Source organism: Trematosphaeria pertusa (assembly GCF_010094035.1).
Source record: "Trematosphaeria pertusa strain CBS 122368 unplaced genomic scaffold BU26scaffold_17, whole genome shotgun sequence".
Classification (NCBI taxonomy): domain Eukaryota; kingdom Fungi; phylum Ascomycota; class Dothideomycetes; order Pleosporales; family Trematosphaeriaceae; genus Trematosphaeria; species Trematosphaeria pertusa.
The window spans coordinates 199136-218678 of NW_022987228.1; the positions used below are offsets into that span (position 1 = coordinate 199136).

The window sequence follows — 19543 nt, forward strand, 5'->3', positions numbered from 1 at the left end:
GAGGCAAATTTTGTGCCTGTCTCGCTCTCGAACAATTTACTCTTTATATCCATCAGATACTTATGATCTTGGACAGCCAGTCCGATCAGATCATGGATGGGGACTTGGACATCGCGAGAGATGATTCGCCTGTCGTTTACGTACGTAACTTGCGGAACGATAGAAGCTGGAAAGCAACCGCCCGACTTTTACGTGTCTCACTACGGTAAAGCTTCCCATGTATTAGAGACACATCAACGTGATCGATCTGTTCTTTCCGAGGAGTGGGAGTTCATAGCCCGTTCCAGTATGCGTTTTTAGAACGCGTCCCACACCGCCATACTCTGCTATAGCTTTAGTGTTGTGTCGACGGTGAGAGTGTGGATGATTCCTTGGACTGATGGAAACTTTTATAGATGAAGGCCCGATCGAATTAGTAAGCGTCTCCCTTTGAACACGGCAGTCGAAGTCGGGACTTATATGTTTGGGCACTGTGCTGGGTCACTTGGGACGAGAACGGAGCAGGGGTCGCATTAGAAATGAAGGCCTACGGAAAATGACGAGAGAATTATTGCCCTTTCATAATGATGCCCTCCTAGCATGCTTGTGACGAGGTATAAAGCATTAAAAACCAACAAAAAACAGGCCATAACCCCGAGTGTACGTAATGCAATAAGCGATGTCGAAAAGGGTATCCTTCCAAGCCTTCCAGTATGACGTGAGAGCCATCTGGTCCGATCGATCTTGCCATATTCCAAGCGATCTCTTCTTCGCCAATATATGCCGTCGAGGCTCCTATAGCGCGACCATATAGCGAGCGATATCTCAGTATCCCTTGCCGAAGGGAGGGACTTGTACCAGCAACGCTCAGATAGTATCGATCATAGTTCGTACTGCCCGCTCGGGACTCTCGACTTCGTCTGCGCCGAAGCAGGAGGTTGCGTTCGCGTAGCAGCTCTTTGTGACAATTCCCAAGCGGCACCGGCCATTAGGGCTGTGGTGTGCATCGGCTTCTCGAGATCGTCAATGTCGACCCCGTTTGGTGATGCCTGAGGATGTGGATGCGCGAAAGCGAGAGCCAGGGTGGTGAACACAAGCACCAGCGCCATGAAGACCCTCATCTTGGCGGCTTGGAGGATTACACGAGCAGAGTGCTTGGATGTGATGAAAGTGATGCCGTGGCTATGCGATGCTTGGTAGGAGTGTCGACTCTGAAGAATTGACGAGTGATCGACTTTGCTTTGCTGCAGGGACCCGAGCTGTATAAAGAATACTGTGATTGAAGTGATACGGAAGAGGCCGTGTTCGAGATCGTGGTCAATAACGCTTGAAATTGCCGGGTCTTTGGCTGATATTGAAGGAAAGCGCAGATGACCGGCGAGAAGGAGGCAAGAAGCACAAGAGGAGACAAGAAGGAAACACAAGACCTACCCTTAATATCTGTCCTATCGACCTGATACGAACCCTACCGGAGTTTGGAAAGTTTGTCGTAGGAGTTCGAGAGGTGAATGCACGTTCGCCGGGTCTCGATGTGATTGGGCAGTGTGAGGTTGGTGATCTGCATGGTACGTGCGCTCGCCTAAGATTACCGTTTGGGACCCCGTGATGCTTCCAAGGTTGTTTGTGAGGCGGAACGACTGCGGAACGACGCATATCCTCTGACGCGTTTGGGAGTTCTGCACCTGCGTTTTGCGATTTGAGTTCTCCTTGGGATCCAAAACCTCAGCAATGCTCTCTCTACCCGCGATACCTCCTCGAGCGGTAAGTTGCCCGCCGATTCCGCGTTCATGACGCAGTAAACAAACACTGGCTGCGCCGATGTTTCGAGCTCCGCGCCGTTGATGCAGAAGAACCTTCCCCTTGGTACATAGTTGCACAAGGCAATTTCTTACTGTTTTCTAGGATGCAAGTCTCTGGCCCTCCCTCCGCTCCGCACCAAACTACTTCGACGCCTCAAACCCTGACTCAACCTCCCACCCCCACAATGCTGCCCACCACCGCAGACCAGCCTCCCACCATGCACACCATGCCTCTATATCCTCCAGATCAACGCTTGCCCAACTCACAGCCGACGAGAATAAGCTAGACCGGCGCATGGAGAACGTGCGCCGCTTCGGCGCGAACTGGATACGGCCACCTGGTGTAGCGAAGACATACCAAGCGACCATGGACGAGCTCGCTGAGCGCGAGGAGCAAGAGATGCTGGCGAGGCGAGAGCAAGTCATGATGGATCTAGCAGCCGCACAGCAGGACGCTGCGAATGCGCAGGCGAGAGTTGAAGGCGCAGAGGAGGAGATGGAGGGCGAGCGGGATCTTGACGAGGATGTACCTGAGGCGGAGGCCGATGAGAGCGACGTCTCTGCTTCTGAGGACAGTCGCAGTGAGGTCGAAGAGGGGGACACGAGTGCCGTGGCAGGGCACACTGGAGACATAACGTTCAATGAGGACAGCTTCATAGAGGGCAGCATGATCGCCGGCGAAGTGAACTCCATGCTCGAGCGGGAAGAGGCGGAGATGGCAGGCGTACTGCAGGACGAACGGGACCTGGACGACGATATACCCGAAGCGGGAAGTTACGAGCATACCGATTCGGAGTTGGTCGACTCGAGTTCGGAGGATGATGTGAGCCGTGGGCCTGTGCCTAGTTCTGGGAGGCGAAGATCCGGGAGGCGAAGCTCGGGACGGCGCAGTTCTGGCGTACCGGCTGTACAAGACCCTCGGAGCAGTATTGGCTTCGAGGGAAGCAGTTCGATTCTGGATGGGAGCTCGTTTCTGCGCAGCTCACCGGCGGCTGCGAGGGGTTCTCTGAGGGCGAGGTTTATGGGCGCGCGTGGTGGAAGATAGATGGCTTGATGGCTGAATAGTATTATACGTACTTAAGCTTAAGAAGCCCAATCCGCTCCCTTATGTGCTAGCCCAAATGCCCTTATAGCCTGTTACGGCGCCTGGTATGCTATGCAAAAGACCCCTCAGCATTCCAGCTTCCGCCAGGCATACTCTGAAGTGCAGTCTTTAGGAACGCCCCCGCCTCGCCATACACTTCTGCAAAAAACTCCCTTCTCTCCTGACTCAACCACAACGCCACCTCCACACACCCGATCCACATCTGCAACTGCCACATTCCACCCCTCAGCAAGGACTTCTGCTTCAGCGGGAACATCTCCTCCAGCAAGAGCCTCTCCAACTGCGCATCAAACTCCCAGGAGTGATTCACACCTGCATCCCGCAACTGTTTGAGCCTGGCGGACAGTTCTGAAGCCGACGTCTGCGCCATGGCTGCCATTCCACGCTTTATGCCGGCTATTGAAGCCATCGGGAGGCTGTAGAGCGTGGAGAGAAGAGTAAACCGGGCGGCGACGAAGCTGAACGCGTCTCGGTCGGCCAGGAGCGCTTCGGCGAGGGATTGACGGGCCTCACTGGGTGAGGAACAGGACTTTGAGGATGCCACGAAGGCCTTCGAGATGGGGCGGCCGGTGCCGATTGGCGCGCTGGCGGAGTAAGCTTCCGGCGGGATCTGGTACGGGACGCAGACGTAGAGGTGTAGCTGGACTGGGGAACTGGCTCCCTGGAGCTCTTCAAGGGGTGGTTCGAAGATGAAGTCGTCGAAGAACATCTTATTAGGGCAGAGGACGCTAAGGAGGTATTCTGTGATCATGTGGTTAGTGTATTGCTCGTTGGAGGTCTTCAGGATCAGTAATACGCAGGTCGGCATTGGTCCACTTGATCGATGCGTAAAATGATTGAGGAGTCACGGATGGGCCCCTGGCAAGGGAGGAGACACTCGATTCAGGGCTCCAGGCGGGCATCGGTGGGACGGCCTGGATAAAGGGGACTTGCACGGTGTCTGGGAACTCGAGGACCTTGGCTGCATGCTGGTCACAGCTGCGGGGAATGTTGGTGAAGACGGGCTCGCTGTAGATGTCGACGAAGGGATTGGCGGGCATCGTGGCTGGCGTTCCTGACTTCTGGAGGATGGATGCTCGCTCGAGGGTGCTGTGATTTGTGTACGGAAGAGAATACGTGCAACACCGTGATCGGGAGAGAGGCGCTGGACCTGGGGATTGGAGGTGTGCGCAGAGCGGTGGAAGAAAAGAAGGCTAAGGAAGCGGATGAATCAGTATAGTAGGAAGAATAATGACAGAGAAACGAGTGACATTCGCGCTGCTTGTGAAAAGATAGGTGGTGACTCGCAGAAAGATGGTGAAGCGCCTCGGGGAAAAGTGGCGGACACAGGTGCACTGCGGTCGACCGCCGGCAAAGAAAGGTCAGGAGGTTATTCTGAAAAGGCTACAAGCTGTGAGGATTGAATTCGTGCAATCGACTCAGTGTAACTGGCACCGCAAACTGAAGCGTCAGTCATCATTTCGCGCAAACGCGCAAATGAAAGAGAGGTCACAGCGAGACTTCGAGATCGTGAGAACTGTCGCCTTCATTTCCCTGTTCCTGACGGGTAATGTACAAAATCTCAGTGCGACGCAAAGATATTGCGCGTCCGCTGATGGACCGGGGTCTCGTTCTTTGGAGCGTCTGGTATCGTCTTCTCCAGTTTCTGCTGCGGGTGAGAACGTAGCCAATGTCGGGGTGCGAAGGAAGACGTACTAGCTTGTCAAACACGCACTTGTTCAGCCTCCGCTCTTCCGACCTGCAATTCCAGAGCTGCTGGTTGTGGTTCTCCAGGCACTGCCAGTGCGTGCGGAACTCCTGCAGGCAGTGCTCGTTGATATCCTTGATACTGCCGCCGGTGTCAGCGATATGCTCCTTTGAGTCGACTGCGAAGGGGTCCATACACGCTCGCAGCGCATCTCGTAACCTTGCGGCCTTCTTTCATGCAGTCCAGCTCACCCCGGCCATTGCTCTCCACCTTGCACATCATGTAGTCGTCATTGTAGGCTTTGCATCGCGCACCGATGAAGAAGGAGGCGCTGAGAAGGGGCGCAGAGCTGGCTCCGAGCTCTTTGACCTTGGGGATATCGTCGGGAAGAGGGGTGGTATCATAGAGCGCCTGCTGATTGAACCTGCGCTCAATTAGCTCCGGACATGCTGGTGAGAGCTCTAGAAGATGCATACCTCGGCTGGCGGGACGACATGTTGAGTCTGGGGTACCAATGGCGGCGGAAGTGCTCCCAAGGCGAACTGGTGCTGGAGCTGGTTCGTCACTCGTGGAGTGAAGTCGGGCGGTGCCGCCAAGGCCTGCGACTTGACAGGGGTCGCGATTGGCTGGCCGCTGCTTTCTTTCAGCAGAGCCGCCTGCACCAAAACAATCGATCAGTGTCCTGTTCCGCCCCGCGAGAGCCCTCAACACGCCGTTCTCCAGCCCGCTCATCCCTCCGGCCTGAGTCTACTTAGCTTCCCCTTGCCGTGCCCCTTCTGCGACTCCAGAGCGCGCTGCAAACGCGTCAATAACGCCTCGCTGCCCTCGACAACAATCGTCGGTAGAGCACATTGTCATCCCGAAGAACAACTACGCGCGCATATCGGGGAAAACAAGTCACCACAATGTCTCTACTCGCGAACCTGGGCCAGACGGAAAGGAGAACGGGCACGCTGTTTGGGAGCTCGACCGCACCACCCGGGGGACTATTCGGTCAATCGCAGCAGCAGCAGCAGCAGCAGACGAGTGCGCAACCTGCTCAAAGCCTCTTTGGCACGGCGCCGGCTGCACAACAGAGCGGTGGTCTTTTTGGCGCATCGCAGCCGCAACAGACGGGAGGCTTGTTCAGCCAACCTCAGCAACAGCAGCAGCAGCAGCAGCCGAACCTAAGCAACAGCCTCTTCGGCGGGAGGCTGCAACCAGCACCATCACTCAACGCTGTCCAGGCGCAGTCACTGCAGCAGTCGCAGCAGGGCCTTCCGCAGCTGAGGCAGTCAGCGAACGCTCCCTTTCCAGGGACTTCCATAAGCGGTCAGCGTAAGTAGCTAAAGTTGGCACCTTGCAGTCGACCTAACACAGAACAGGTGAGAAATCGGTTGTAGAGCAAATGAAGACTATATTCAACAAATGGGACCCGAAGAATCCCGAATGCAGCTTCCAGCACTACTTCTACAACGCGGTCAACCCAGACGAGGCGCCTTTCTACGGTCCCGCCCCGCACGAAGACGAGAGGAAATGGGAGGAAGCGCTAGCAAAGAAGCCAAGCCCAGGATCTATTCCGGTGCTTGCTCGTGGATTCGAAGAAATAGCGGCTCGCATCAATGCCCAAGTCCTCGCCGTAACGGGTCTACGCACCCGGTTACACGAGATCAACAACAGCCTCTCTCTAATGAAAGACCAGCACGAGCTGAACTTCGCGTCACGTATAACTGAGGCGAAGCGGAAACACATTGTCCACACTCAGCGAACCCTCGCTCTTGCGACGAAGGTGCAGATTCTTAGGAATCGGGGATACGTAATGGACCAGGCAGAAGAGGAGCTGAAGAAGAAGCTCATCGAGCTGGAGAAGAAAACGTTTGATCCTGTGCTTGGGGGCCGGCAAGAAGAGATTTGGGCGAGAATGTCCGGCGTCCGCGAGCGCGCGCGGATATTGCAGGAGGAGACAGAGAAACTGGGAAAGGCGATTGAGGGTCAGCAGAACGGGGAAATACTATCTGAGGAAGATCAGAAGGCGCTGGAAAAGGTAAGCTAGGCAAGGCAAGGCAAGGCAACTGCAGAGCATCTAAGACTAACTTCTTTCAGCTCCTGAAGGATTACGATAAGCAACTTGAGCATCTCAAGAAGTGGGTGGACGACACGAAGCAGGAATACGAAGAGTGGGAGAAGGAGAAGAAGCCTACGAAGCCTACTGCCGGAGGAAGATGAAGACAAGTGTGGATTAGTCGCATGTACGATCACAAGAGTTGGGGAAATATCCGGCAGCCAGAGGCCTGGCAGAACCAGACCCCAGGCATACCCCGACGGAGGGGTCACGAATAGCTTCAGACCTACTTTTGCTCGGTCGACGACAGTGGCCCAAAGACGGAGTTTGTCGTCGCCGAGCCCCTTACGTATCAAAAATTTATGGTTGGGAATACACCTTGGAAAGCGGATGCTGGCTCGCCCATCCATGATCTTGGATTAATATATCCTTTTGTGCTCGTGGGTACCGAAGTCTAAAGCCAGCCCAAAAGCCGTTCCATGATATTGTTACAATGCCATATGCCGCCCATATGTGCCGTTATAATACATGTATTGTAGCCGTGATGCTCATGACGCCACCGAAGAAAATATGTACGTTCGGATATAGGATCGAGAAGGAGATGAGCATGCGCTTAGACGAGCTTGCGCGCGTAGTCGACGAGAAAAGGTGCTATGGGAGCTGTTAGCCTTAAAGGTCCTTGCCTTTTCCGTCCTTGCTTCATATCCTTGTGCCGGGATGCTGTCCTTACATAGGTAGAGGACAGCGGCAGCTGCGGCAGTCCATTTGATGTCCGATGCCGTCTGTCGCTCAGCGGCCTCGAGCTCCTGCTTCGAAGGTTGCGGTGGTGCTATCCTCTCCATTAGCGTCGCCCAATCTATCTTTGAATTACAGCGGCCTACCTCCGAACATTGCGACTTCTTGTTATGAGGCGACAAACGGTTGAGTGGAATCGGCGCGTTTCGGGTATTCGAGGCTGTTGTCTCTCTGCGCAGTGACGTTCGAAAAGTTTGGGATGTCTCGGCGATTGGCGCTGCGTTTTCTCCGACTTAATCACGTGATTGCATCCCGAGGTCGCTGACGGTGACAGGGAAAATTAGTGCGAGAAATGCGAGCCCCTGAAGGGACCTGTTGATGACGCTGCCCCGCCCCACCGGCCGAGAAGCGTCTCGCTGCTGATCAACATCATGGAGACGCTACTGTCAAGAGGTTGAGTCTTGTCAGGCTCGGATATGACTTCGTGCAGATAACTCTTTTCAGCTTGAGCTTTGGGCTTCTTCAGAAGCGTCCTTGAGCTCGTCGTATGTTTTGTTCAACTAAGTCGAAGGATCACGATTATGCTTACTCCGCGCCGTTTAACAACCTAAAAGCGCAATTAGAAGGTGTTTCAAAACAGCGGGGAACTGCAAGCCACCAAGTGCGCTGGAGCTTGTTCGCCTTTTTGGGCCTAGCACGAGTTCTGATTGGACGGCTTACTTCTCAGCCTACTTTTAATCCGGTTGCCTTCCCTAAACTTCTGTTCAGCTTTTTGCTCTCCACCTTTGGGCAGTCATTCGTTCATCCAAGATGATTCTCTTCAGTTCTATTGTATTGTTTATTTCCTACGGCGCGTTCGCACTCGACGCTCGTTATGAATCGCAATCTTCCTCACCGGAGCTGTTGACGACTCAGGCTGCGCCGTATCCGACAGGAAGTCCGACACGTGTATACGGGAATTCGACAGCTCTTCCTGAGCCTACTGGTAGTGCGTCTTGCGCGCCGTACTGGATGGAGAATACCAAGCACCAGGGACTCTCGCCATTCAATACGAACTCCAACGGGACATACCGGGTTTTCCGGAATGTGAAAGACTACGGCGCAGTCGGAGATGGAGTTACTGATGACACGTCTGCTATTCAGCGGGCGATCACTGAGGGTGACAGATGTGCTCCCGGCGTCTGTCAGTCTTCGACTAGAACGCCCGCTGTGGTGTACTTCCCCGGAGGGACATACTTGATTTCGGCTTCTATCATTGATTATTACTACACTCAGGTAGGCTTCAACATTGAGCAGTCATCGGCCTCCGACTGACAGTCGCAAGATCATTGGCAACCCTAATTGTCTACCTACCCTTAAAGCCGCTTCCAACTTCAACTTGACGAGCGGTCTAGGTTTGATCGATGGCTCCCCATATCAGTCTACCGGAAGAACTGGATTTGGTCCTACCAACACTTTTTTCCGCCAGATTCGAAATCTCGTGCTAGACACCACGAGAATCCCTGCAAATCAGTCGGCAACCGGTCTCCACTGGCCCACCGCGCAGACTACGAGTCTTCAGAACGTCGTCTTCAAGATGTCTGCTGAGAATGGAACTCAGCACCAAGGTCTCTTTATTGAAGAAGGCTCCGGAGGCTTCATGACGGATCTCGTTTTCTACGGCGGGAAGTATGGTTTCAATGTCGGCAATCAGCAGTTCACGACGCGCAACTTAACCTTCAATGGCTGTGTTACCGCTATCAACCAGCTTTGGGATTGGGGATGGACGTACAAAAGCGTCTCGATCAATTCCTGCCAAGTCGGATTGAATATCTCAGCTAATGGACCATCCGCTGTCAATATCGGCTCTATCACGCTTTTTGACAGCTCGATCAAAGATACACCCGTTGGCATCATCACCGCGCGCACTGCCGATTCGGAGCCGGATAGCGCAGGCAGTCTGTACCTAGAGAACATCGATCTGGAGAACGTACCTGCTGCTGTTCTTGGACCCAATGGAACGGTTCTTGCAGGCTCGTCTGGAAACTTGAAGATCGATGCCTGGGCGGATGGACACCGTTACGTTACGAATGATCAGACTTGGAAGATCGAAGGGCCCCTCGAGACCCAGGGGTCCATTCCACCCAGCAAACGGCCACAAAGTCTTGTGGACACCCAAGGAAAGTATCGCGAGAGATCCAAGCCCCAGTACGACACTGTTCCGTTGGAGCAGTTCCTGAGCGTGCGAGATCTAGGCGCAAAGGGTGACGGTATCACTGACGATACGGAGGCTCTGAACGCTGCTATCATGAAAGCTGCGAACGAAGGCAAGATCCTCTACGTCGATGCCGGTTTCTATAAAGTAACTAGCACGGTTTACATTCCGCTCGGCTCGAGAATCGTTGGAGAGGCTCTTGCTTCCGTTATCCTCTCAAGTGGTGCCTTCTTCAATGATATGGAACGACCTCAGCCAGTCGTCCTCGTTGGTAAACATGGCGACCAGGGTTCCATCGAGTGGAGTGACATGTTCATCAGTACCCAGGGTCAACAGGCTGGAGCTGTCCTCATCGAATACAACCTTTCGACACCTGGGGACGAGCCAGCCGGCATGTGGGATGTCCACACGCGCATAGGAGGTTTCGCGGGTTCCAACCTACAGAATGAGCAGTGCCCGAAAACACCGGACACGAAAATAACGCCAGAAAACCTTAACAGGGAGTGCATCGCGGCGTATATGTCTGTACATGTTACTCCGTGGGCTTCAAATCTGTACATGGAGAACAACTGGCTCTGGGTTGCCGACCATGACTTGGACGATGCGTTGAACAACAACACGCAGATAACCATCTATGCGGGTCGAGGCTTGCTCATTGAGCCTCTCTACGGAAAGGTCTGGCTATATGGAACTGCCGTGGAGCACCACGTTAAATACGAGTACCAGTTCGTGGACACGAGGGATGTGTTCATGGGCCAGATACAGACGGAGACAGCGTCAGTCCACGCCTTCCGCTCCATTATACTGGATGCTAACCATACTAGGTACTACCAACCCAATCCCGACGCCACAATACCTTTCCCGTACGATGCCGCCCTCGAGGATCCTGTCTTCACCCCCACTCCCGGCAACGGCACTTCCAACACCACGGTCAACAACACTGACGGGTGGGGCCTTCGCATCGTCCGCAGCTCTAACATCCTTGGCTACGGTGCCGGCCTTTATTCTTTCTTCGACAACTATTCCACCGCGTGTTCTGCGATCGGAGCCGGCACCCGCTGCCAAACTCGCATCTTCAGCATCGAGGGGGATGAGCATAGTCACGACATCTCCATATACAACTTGAATACCGTGGGGGCGATGCAGATGATTACACGCGATGGCGTAGATTTAGCGAGTAATGTGGATAATAATAGCACGTTTGTGGACACGATAAACGTGTTCAGGATAGGGTATAGATAGGCTAGTAGGTTGATAGGGCTATGGTGAAGGTGGCATTCCGTGCATATATTATTATTAATCCATTAGTTCAGAAGCCAAAGGATTCAGTCTGGATACATGCATTACAGGTCAGCTCACCTTGTGTCGAGATTCAGCAGCGATCAGAGAGGGAGATGGGAAATCGCAGAGGAGCAGACACCGCTGAGGAGTCACTTCCTCACCCATCACCCCTTCCTGGCCGGCACTTACCTCTTCGACCTCGCAGACCTAATATATCTCTTCGGACATGCATCCCCATCAAGCAACATTCCCATCAGCGCCCCCACCACCGCCGGCCGTTCATACGTTAACTACAAACTCGTAATTCAAAAACAAAATGCACGACGCAGAGCCCACTCCAAACCCATCGCCAGGCTGGCTCCGCGACCAAATCCTCGGTGCACCCTCTCCCCCTCCCATCTTTCCCCGACAACCCCTTCTAACATCCCTCTCCAGCCAACGCTAACTTCCTCTTCCCGTCCAAGCCCAACCTCGACATCATCACGGGCCGCGAAACGCTCAACGGGCTCGAGGGCCGCTACCTGCGCTACGCGGATATCGTCTGCACGTACGTAAAGGAGAGAGAGGTTCGGGGGGAGAGAGAAGTGGAGAAGACGGTCGGCGTGCTGATGCTGGGAGAGCGGTTGGTGGGCTCGGTTGAGGAGGCGATGAGCGCGCTGCTGGGGAAGACGGAGGAGGCGGTGTGGGTGAAGAAGGAGGGGTTGAGGACATGTCGGTGGGTTAGTGTTAACGGGGAATGAGGCGGTGGAGAGAGGTTGGGCGCTTGTACTAGCGTATTACCAGAAATGTGTATTTCTGAGGCTCTTCATCTTTAGTGCCGCAAGGGGTACCCCATATCGTCGGATCTTTCTTCCGATGCGCACGCGGGTTGAGTTCGCGCTCCTGGTCTCCCACATGGTAGCCAAAATTAGAAGAGGACAAGGCAGAATATTTGGTCTCAATGATACACTGCCCCTCTGCGAAGCCTATCAGAACGAGGATAACGACCTCGACTTTTAGTAGAGCCTGCAGGGCTCACCATTGTTCTGATGTCCTCGAACGCGCTGATTTCTCTTCTCTGGAGACTAAAATTAGGAAACGAGAAAGAAAACAAGATTCAACGTCCATGTAGACGAGTACACTGCCCCTCTGCAGAGGTTATCAGATATCTGCAAACGACCTTCATTAAGGGGTTACTGAATGCGTCTCGTAAAATACACACTGCAATGTCCGAGCGGCAGAGGTTGCATTTGAGTACCAGCGGTTCCCTGCGCTAATCCGTATTCACTTTAGAGCACAGCACAGACCTTCCACCTCCAGAGTCGGGAGAAAGCCACTCCGTCTTCGAAGCTTCACGCCATGCCCGCCGCCCCCAACCACCTTCTCGCGATCGCTGCAGATCTGACCAGGGTGACCTTCGTGTTTCGTATTCAATCCCTGCTTTCGCCAACCCCTCCCACCACAACGGCACCAGGCCAGGGCACAGCATGTCGCTCGGCCACCTAGACCAGTCCTCCGCTGCACCACCCATGCGTAAAATTGTCTACCAGCGAGAGGGCGCCAGCGGGACGCAAGAGAGCCCTTGCAGCCTTCCTGTGTGACCTTCCGGTGATGCACCCGTCCAACTGCCTTTCGCAGCTGAAGCTGCAATATGTAACACTGCATAACCCCTCAGACATTCATTCGCTAGATTTATTGAATACGGACTCTGCTCGGCGACCATCTCCATACCTGATATGCGATAGCCCTTCCCGTTCGCAGCCATCTCTCAAGCCTCACCTCTTGATACTCGTGGGGTGCTTTTCTGCGCTTCGCTGAGCCTTCCTCTGGATTCGAAAGCCGAATGTGGACCCGTCTGAGCCAGAACTCATACACGATGTCGTCCAGACGCACAGTGTTGAGGTATGATCTCGAACCAAGCAACATGACCGTCGCTGATACGATCGCTATTGCAGTGCGGACCTTAAGGAGCGCCATGTCAACATGATGGCATTCTCGGCCTGTATAGGCTTTGGTCTTTTCCTGCAAAGCGGCAAGATCATTTACATTGCCGGCCCGGGTCTCGCCATCATTGCCATAACTCTGGCGTCCTCCGTTATGTGGTCCGTAGTGGCTTGCCTAGGAGAGATGACAGCCCTGTTTCCTGTCCAAGGACCACTCTTTGAGTTCCCAGGCCGATTTATCGATGAAGCGGTTGGCTATGCGACCGGCTGGATCACATGGTTTGCTTGGGTCGTCATCCTGTCCGCCGAGATTCTGGCTGTTGCTCAACTATGGAAATTTCGCTTCGATCCCGATTACCTCAAGAAGGTCGGTTATCCAGATCCGGAATTGGGATGGAGCACCGAACACTACAGCCCCGCGGTATGGGTCTTCTTGTTTTTGATCCTGATCGGTCTGATCAATCTATTGCCCGTGCGACAATATGGACAGTTAGAGTATATTTTCGGCGTCATAAAGATCTGCTTCATCTCTCTGCTGATCGCCTTCAACGTCATCATCTCCGCTACGCAGAGGGTGCCGGTACCGAACGGGAATCATTTCTGGACATGGAACAAGCCGTGGGGTTTCTCTTCCAACAGTCTGGTGGTGCATCCATCGCACGACGCGGACCCAGGGATCACTTTGAGGGGAGAACAAGGTCATTTCCTAGCTCTCTGGACGGCTATCTCCGCATGCATGTTCTCTTTCGTGGGTTTCGAGACAGTCGGCATTACCGCGGCTGAAAACAAGGATCTCGAAAAACATGAAACAATCAAGCTTGCGAGCAAGAAACTCAACCTGCGCATTACGATCCTGTATATCCTCGGGACCTTCGTAGGTGGACTAAATGTGCCATGTAAGTTAGTCCAGTTTCGACCCGTCAATTCGGTGTGCAGGCTGACGTCTCGGAGACGACGACGAAAACCTCGTCAATATCCAGATCAATAGCGTGCGGGCCGGACAGAATAGCATTTTTGTTCTGGCAGCCGTCCGAAATCACCTCCGTGTCTGGCCATCGATCTTCAACGGTTTCTTCATCTTTTCCGCGACGACCTCGGGCATCAACTCTCTTTACAATTCCAGCCGTATCCTCCATGCTCTCGCGAGCATTCCTGAAGCGTGGCCACTGTGGGCACAAAACACCAGGCGGCGACTAGAGAGGACAACTGCGAGAGGAGTACCTCTAGGCACTGTCACGGTGTCATGGCTTGTGGGCTTCATGGCATTTCTGGCTGTCAAACCGTTCCCCTCTGTCGTCCTCGGTCGAATCACCAGCAATGCGGTCGTATCGGAGCTGATTTGCTATTGCGTAATTTGCCTCTCGTATATCCAGTTCTATCATAGGATCAAAGCGGCGGCAGACGACCACACGCTGGAGAATCGCAGCGCCTACAACCGAGATGACAAGCAATACCCTTATCGCACACACGGCCAGCTCTTCCGAGCATACTATGGCTTCATCTTCTGTCTTCTTCTTATTACTTTCAACAACTGGCGAGCATTCGTGCATCCCTTTTCCATGCCCGACTTCATAGCTTCGTACATTGGAGTAAGTCTCCCGACGGGATCACGCAGACGTGGCACTAACTCCAAGTGAAGATCGCTGCTTTCTTCGCCCTTATCGCGGCGTACAAAATCCGGTCCGACGGCTGGAACCCGCTCAAGTGGCAGCGGAACGCTTCAATGCAGATCCAGCGACCACCCCCCAAAGTCGTTGTTCCTGGGCGGCGACGAGGGCACTTGTTTTTCCCGAACCCAAAGGCGCCCATATGGGACGAGGAAAATTTCAAGGCGCTCGTGGCATTCATATGGTGTTGGCTCAAATGAGAAGGAGGATGGCTAGCGTTTTCCGTTTTGCTTTTTCGGTGCCGAGTGCGCTCTTGGAGTGATGGCGGCGCAACGGTGGGCGGCGGTCATGACTGCGTTTTCGTACCTCTAATGGCGCTTTCTCATGACTTTCGAGATAGTTCCTAATGATACCCAAGTTCCTGGCTTCGATAAGGCTTACAATCGGTAATGTCCTTGTAATGTCCTTCTTTTTCGCGGTTTCAGCCTTTCGTCTTAAGCCTGTTGCACCAAAGCAGCCGCAGGCATCATAGCAGGACAAGTCGGCGCGCACAGCTTTCGGGTGGCACACAAATACACCCGTTCTGTGTCTGAGGCTACCGGCCGTATCAGACACCATCTTCGCAACAGAAGATCCCCAGCGGAGTCACCGCACGTGACTGGAACGACCGGTCAAGCAAGAGAAGCAGCAGCTCCTTGATGGCTTCGTCACGGCGTTATTGCAGTTCCCAGTTTAGATCGCCCGGCCTGCGCTCTATAATTATTCCTCGGTTCGGCAGTGATGGGTCCCATTTGATCGCCAGGGCTCGCGTCGCGGGATGTGGGTGGCTAGCGCAAGGGACGTTTGGTCTTTCTCCCGCTTCTTTTATTACACGACCCTAGTCGAGCTGAAGTTCCCCAGCCCAACCACTGCAGACCACCTGCACCACCCTGCCCTTCAACGCTCTAGGAATGTGCCAGCCAAGACAGCCGCTGGCCGGTGCTTGTGCGCGCTCCCAAGGCAGCGAAGCCCAAGCCCGATCGCGACCACAAGCTTCGAAGATGCATCGTTCCCCAAATCATCACCCACTTTCCGAAAGCCACACCATCTGCCGTCGTATTGCGCCTTTCGCGCTGATCAGGACTCGCCCGCGTCAATGTCCTTTCAACACAGGAATCTCGCGGAAGTCTGGCAGCACCTCGAAGGCAGACACGACCTCGCGAACATTCTGCGCGAGATCATCGGCCAGCACTCCGTCGAAACAACGCTTCAGGAAGATGTCACCAGGAGTACTGGGGAGTCTGTCCGGACTGTCATCTGGATTAAGACGATTTTCGACCTGCAGCGATGTTATTTCAGCGGAAACGCGACAGGCGTCGCGGAATGCCCACCTTACGTCCTCTCATGCCTCCTACCACCCGAGCTCCTCTTCTCCAGCATTCTCTACCTGATCAACATCAAGACGCGATTGTTCTCAAGCCACACGACGCTCATGACCAGAGAGTTCACGCGGCCGAGGCACATTCTGGCGCAAACCATTCTATCTGGATTGCGGCTCCTGCTCCTTAGGAAAGAAAGCCTCGCGACAAACGATAAGCGGCGGCTGCAGAATGCCATCAATATGGCTTGGCAAGATGATCGACTACTCGGTGTGGAGCGCTTCATTGTGTCGGACTTGTTTGCCGGGATTCTCGATTCCATCAATGACACATCTCGCGAGAATCCGTACCACCTTGAATGGACCAATGCCAAACTACCCACCTACGCCGCCGGTCTGGTAAGGCGAGTCTCTTCAACTTAATGGATGGTGCTAACTCGCACAGTACCCGCTGGATATCAGGCCAGAAACCTTTGTCACGCCACTAATCCATGGAATCCAGGAAGAGGACTGGATTGATGCGTACTGGGTGCTCTTCGACTGCGTATGGGCGGTTGAATGTGCAGTCACCCAGCGGTATGTCGACCTTCGTCGGCAGACCGGCGTGCTCGGCTCCAATCAGTTTGGCATCGACACAGATGAGATTTTGGAACAGCTATGGCACACCAGAACAAGCCTCATTATATCGATATTTCACGTGACTGGGCCGATGACGCCCGCACCGGCTCTGTTAGACTCGCTGGCTATTACGCTGCTCGACTGGAGCGATGATCTCGATAGCTTTTTATCGAGGCAGGATTCCTTTCTGGAGCAACGTTCATCTTCTCGGCCAACACCTTCGCGGAACCAAAGCTATTGCAAGACAATATCGGAGATGAGTCCTTACTTCGAAGCTGCATTGACTGGCTTTGCGGACTGGCTATCGAACCGGAAGTCTGGCTATGAACAATTCAGCATCAGAAGAACAGGTGTCTCTGCGAACGATATGCAAGAGATGGTGAAAGAGTGGATTACGCGTATGACTTCTCCGAGCACGGAGACGCTATCTAAGGAACTGGATGGTGATTATCTTCCTGTCTATATTGTCGATTGCCCGAAGCTGCACGTGATACCCAAGAAATACCTAGCGTATAAGCTTCGGTGGTGCGACAAGTGGGCATACGAGGTGAGTCTATCTCTTTCATTCGTTATGGAAAGGGATATTGGCCTGCGCACGCATCGAGAACGAAGAGCTTTCGAGTCCTCTACAAGTTATCAGTATCCAAGGCACACGCAAGCATTCTAGTCTACTGCAGGCGGACTTTCCGAGCAACTATCGTAATGATCGGCCGACGCTAACTCATCAAAGAGCATCCAGGAGGACTCACCTATAGTGAACTGGAAAGAAGGTGAGTATCTAGCTCCCGCTATGTGTATCAATTCGGTTCCCTGCTTACCATCCCAGGCGTAAGCTGTCCAAGCTGCACAGCCGGGGAGAAAATCAAGTATGCCCGCCTCGTAGAGCCCTTCCAACATCTCGCCACAGCTCTCGAGAATTTCCACTTTGACGATTTCAGCCTGAGCCAGTATTCCGTTGGCGACTCTGGCTCGTATGATGCCGCATCTACCTCTGCGGCATCGCGCTCTCTTTCAGATGCTGGGAGTGTCGGCGTAAGTCCTCATTCGCATTCGACTGTGAACGTCAGCATCCCAACGCACGTTTCAAGGCCAACCGATGCGGAGAGCCAAATGAAGTCCTCTGGCCAACCTCCACGATATACAGAATCGCCTGTTAGCCCAGCGTCATTCAGCCCTTTATCTCAGCGTTCCCAGTCGTTTGGATCCTCGTTGGACTATCCTGTTAGTCCACTAAACGAATCACTGAATATTCCTATACCGGTATCTGTCGAATCTCGCCTGTCTATGAATCTTCCCATCCCACTACACACTCCGACTATTCCTGAAGCCTCAGAGAACGCATCTGGATCAGCGCCATCAGATGTTTCAAGCGCTAGGTTGAATACACCGTCAACAGATTCTATGAGAAGCGGAGCTAGCGTCACAAAGTCGAAGTCGCCGAGCCGAACAGTGCGGATTGCTAATTCGATACGACGCAAATCGACCACGAAAGAGAGGGAAGCATTTCCACTACCAAAGGAGCCTTCATTCGTGTTTTCTTCGGCAGGACACTCATTGTTACTGTGGGGGAAAGGAGCCGATCATCTAGTGCGCTTCGACATTCCAAGCAATGACACATCCGCAATACAAGGCTGCAAGTACGAGGTGCCAGGCTTGGAAGTTGCCGCGGCTGGTAATCATAAATGCGCTGTAATCGCTACTACCGGTAATGGCTTGCTGAACAGGAGGCTCATAATATTTGATGGCATCGGTCTAGCCCCGGAGTCCGAGATTGACCTTGAGTTTTCAGGCAGAATGGGCGACATCTGCCTTGCTGTTTCGCGCAACGATAAGTTCGTTGCAACCTCCATCAACGACCAGACTCAGCTCTTTAGCCTGGAGGGCGGTATCAAACCGATTGCATTCCATCATCAGATTCATGTGTACGAGATGCGAGGCGGCATATCACACAAGCGCACGATCCCGGTTGAACGCACCACGAGTGATGAGTCAATCAAGGAACCCCAGAAGACAGATTCCGGCTGGTGGGGTGGGCAGTCCAGAGGTCTCAGTTCGAAAGAGAAGGCAGAAGAGCAGCAGAGGCAAACGGCCATCATATCTCGGAAACTCTACTTCTCGACCGACAGCAAGCGGCTAGTCGTAGCATCGCAGCTGGGAGACCACTATGTATACGTCGATGTTTGGGATTGCACGAGGGAACCGGTGGGTACCATATCCGAGCACTCGCGCTCGTTTAGGACACCCCCTTCGACACTCAACGACGGCGATTTGACCAGCGTGTTCTACGATTCATTTAGGCGTTGCGCCCTCGTAACAGCCTTCTGGGGCAAAGAATACCCCCTCCTCATCCCGTTCCCCGGATACGATCCGCTTCAAAACGAGACCTACAGCACAAAAATTGTGCACGCGGCACAGTCTCCCTCTGGATTGACGCTGGTGGCCGTCAATGCTATGACGGAGCTCATCCAGTTCGAATACACCGCCAAGGGTGGACTATCACCCCGCAAGCTCAAGAAATCTTCCGGAAAGATCAGCAGCGGCGTCTTCAAGCCCGGCGCCATTGCTCTTGCTATGCCGCAGGAGAACTGTCTGCAGATTTTCTGGGTCAAGGAGGGGAAGATGATGCTCCGGAGTGTCAAGATTGGAACGGGGGAGGCTTTCCGCGACTATGACATCCGGCCGCATTACGATCGACTGATGAGCTTGAAGAATAAGCCAGTGATTGCGAGGGCACCGTCGCTGATGATTCCGGAGCTTGATGCGACTTGACCGGCTCAGTGAGATACCGAATCGAACGACATTGCTCAGCCACGACGACGTCAGACATTCCACGATATCAGCACGAACACGCCACAACCGTTGAATTAAGGGGTCCGATGCTGTGGCGGGGGTATAACGGGTTACGGAGTTTTGGTAGTTGTCCTCGTATTTTATGCCCGCTCCGAATGCCTGTCTGCATGCCCGCACGCCCGCGCGCCCGATGCAGGTGGTCGAACTGCAAGCAGAATGCAAGCCACTAACATTCGATGCGACTTCAATGTGGGGCAGATTACAGTATGGAAAACAGCGACATGCGTTCCTGTGATTGAGATCACCGCGGAGTCTGGAGAAAAAGAGGGGACCGGAGTTGGCATGATACCATTCAAACGATGTTGCTTCTTCGCCGAGTTTGAGAATAGTACTGTATACCTAGTTTAGAAGACATCTCTCTCGCATGT

General features: G+C 53.7%; 8 protein-coding genes across 8 annotated transcripts; 5 read left to right on the plus strand and 3 right to left on the minus strand.

Annotated features, from left to right (window-relative positions):
- Positions 1–529: 529 nt before the first annotated feature.
- BU26DRAFT_523598 (uncharacterized protein) lies at positions 530–1455 on the minus strand. Its single transcript, XM_033830079.1, has one exon. It carries the CDS (start codon positions 1098–1100, stop codon positions 861–863), a length of 240 nt encoding a protein of 79 aa, XP_033678256.1. The 5' UTR covers positions 1101–1455; the 3' UTR covers positions 530–860.
- A 156-nt stretch (positions 1456–1611) lies between these two features.
- On the plus strand, positions 1612–2882 carry BU26DRAFT_543431 (uncharacterized protein). Its single transcript, XM_033831693.1, has 2 exons — positions 1612–1740; positions 1882–2882. The coding sequence occupies exons 1-2, from the start codon at positions 1708–1710 to the stop codon at positions 2821–2823; spliced, it is 975 nt and encodes a 324-aa protein (XP_033678257.1). The 5' UTR covers positions 1612–1707; the 3' UTR covers positions 2824–2882.
- BU26DRAFT_114490 (uncharacterized protein) lies at positions 2878–4237 on the minus strand. The gene is made up of 2 exons (XM_033819439.1): positions 3680–4237; positions 2878–3624 (listed from the first exon to the last, which is right to left on the minus strand). The coding sequence occupies exons 1-2, from the start codon at positions 3921–3923 to the stop codon at positions 2933–2935; spliced, it is 936 nt and encodes a 311-aa protein (XP_033678258.1). The 5' UTR covers positions 3924–4237; the 3' UTR covers positions 2878–2932.
- Positions 4238–4444: 207 nt separating this feature from the next.
- Positions 4445–5066, minus strand: BU26DRAFT_569955 (NADH-ubiquinone oxidoreductase-like protein 20.8 kDa subunit; the record flags this gene model as incomplete). Its single annotated transcript, XM_033833948.1, has 4 exons — positions 4445–4528; positions 4579–4711; positions 4767–4994; positions 5047–5066. 4 exons carry the CDS (start codon positions 5064–5066, stop codon positions 4445–4447), a joined length of 465 nt encoding a protein of 154 aa, XP_033678259.1.
- A 163-nt stretch (positions 5067–5229) lies between these two features.
- BU26DRAFT_554800 (uncharacterized protein) lies at positions 5230–7015 on the plus strand. Its single transcript, XM_033832286.1, has 3 exons — positions 5230–5887; positions 5935–6593; positions 6653–7015. The coding sequence occupies exons 1-3, from the start codon at positions 5476–5478 to the stop codon at positions 6773–6775; spliced, it is 1194 nt and encodes a 397-aa protein (XP_033678260.1). The 5' UTR covers positions 5230–5475; the 3' UTR covers positions 6776–7015.
- Positions 7016–8357: 1342 nt separating this feature from the next.
- Positions 8358–10782, plus strand: BU26DRAFT_534237 (glycoside hydrolase family 55 protein; the record flags this gene model as incomplete). Its single annotated transcript, XM_033831209.1, has 3 exons — positions 8358–8621; positions 8671–10316; positions 10365–10782. 3 exons carry the CDS (start codon positions 8358–8360, stop codon positions 10780–10782), a joined length of 2328 nt encoding a protein of 775 aa, XP_033678261.1.
- A 1387-nt stretch (positions 10783–12169) lies between these two features.
- BU26DRAFT_493091 (uncharacterized protein) lies at positions 12170–14774 on the plus strand. Its single transcript, XM_033826140.1, has 4 exons — positions 12170–12702; positions 12756–13639; positions 13695–14332; positions 14383–14774. Exons 1-4 carry the CDS (start codon positions 12644–12646, stop codon positions 14608–14610), a joined length of 1809 nt encoding a protein of 602 aa, XP_033678262.1. The 5' UTR covers positions 12170–12643; the 3' UTR covers positions 14611–14774.
- A 711-nt stretch (positions 14775–15485) lies between these two features.
- Positions 15486–19094, plus strand: BU26DRAFT_569961 (uncharacterized protein; the record flags this gene model as incomplete). The annotated part of the gene is made up of 4 exons (XM_033833949.1): positions 15486–16106; positions 16153–16872; positions 17056–17095; positions 17152–19094. The coding sequence occupies 4 exons, from the start codon at positions 15486–15488 to the stop codon at positions 19092–19094; spliced, it is 3324 nt and encodes a 1107-aa protein (XP_033678263.1).
- Between the last annotated feature and the right edge of the window lie 449 nt (positions 19095–19543).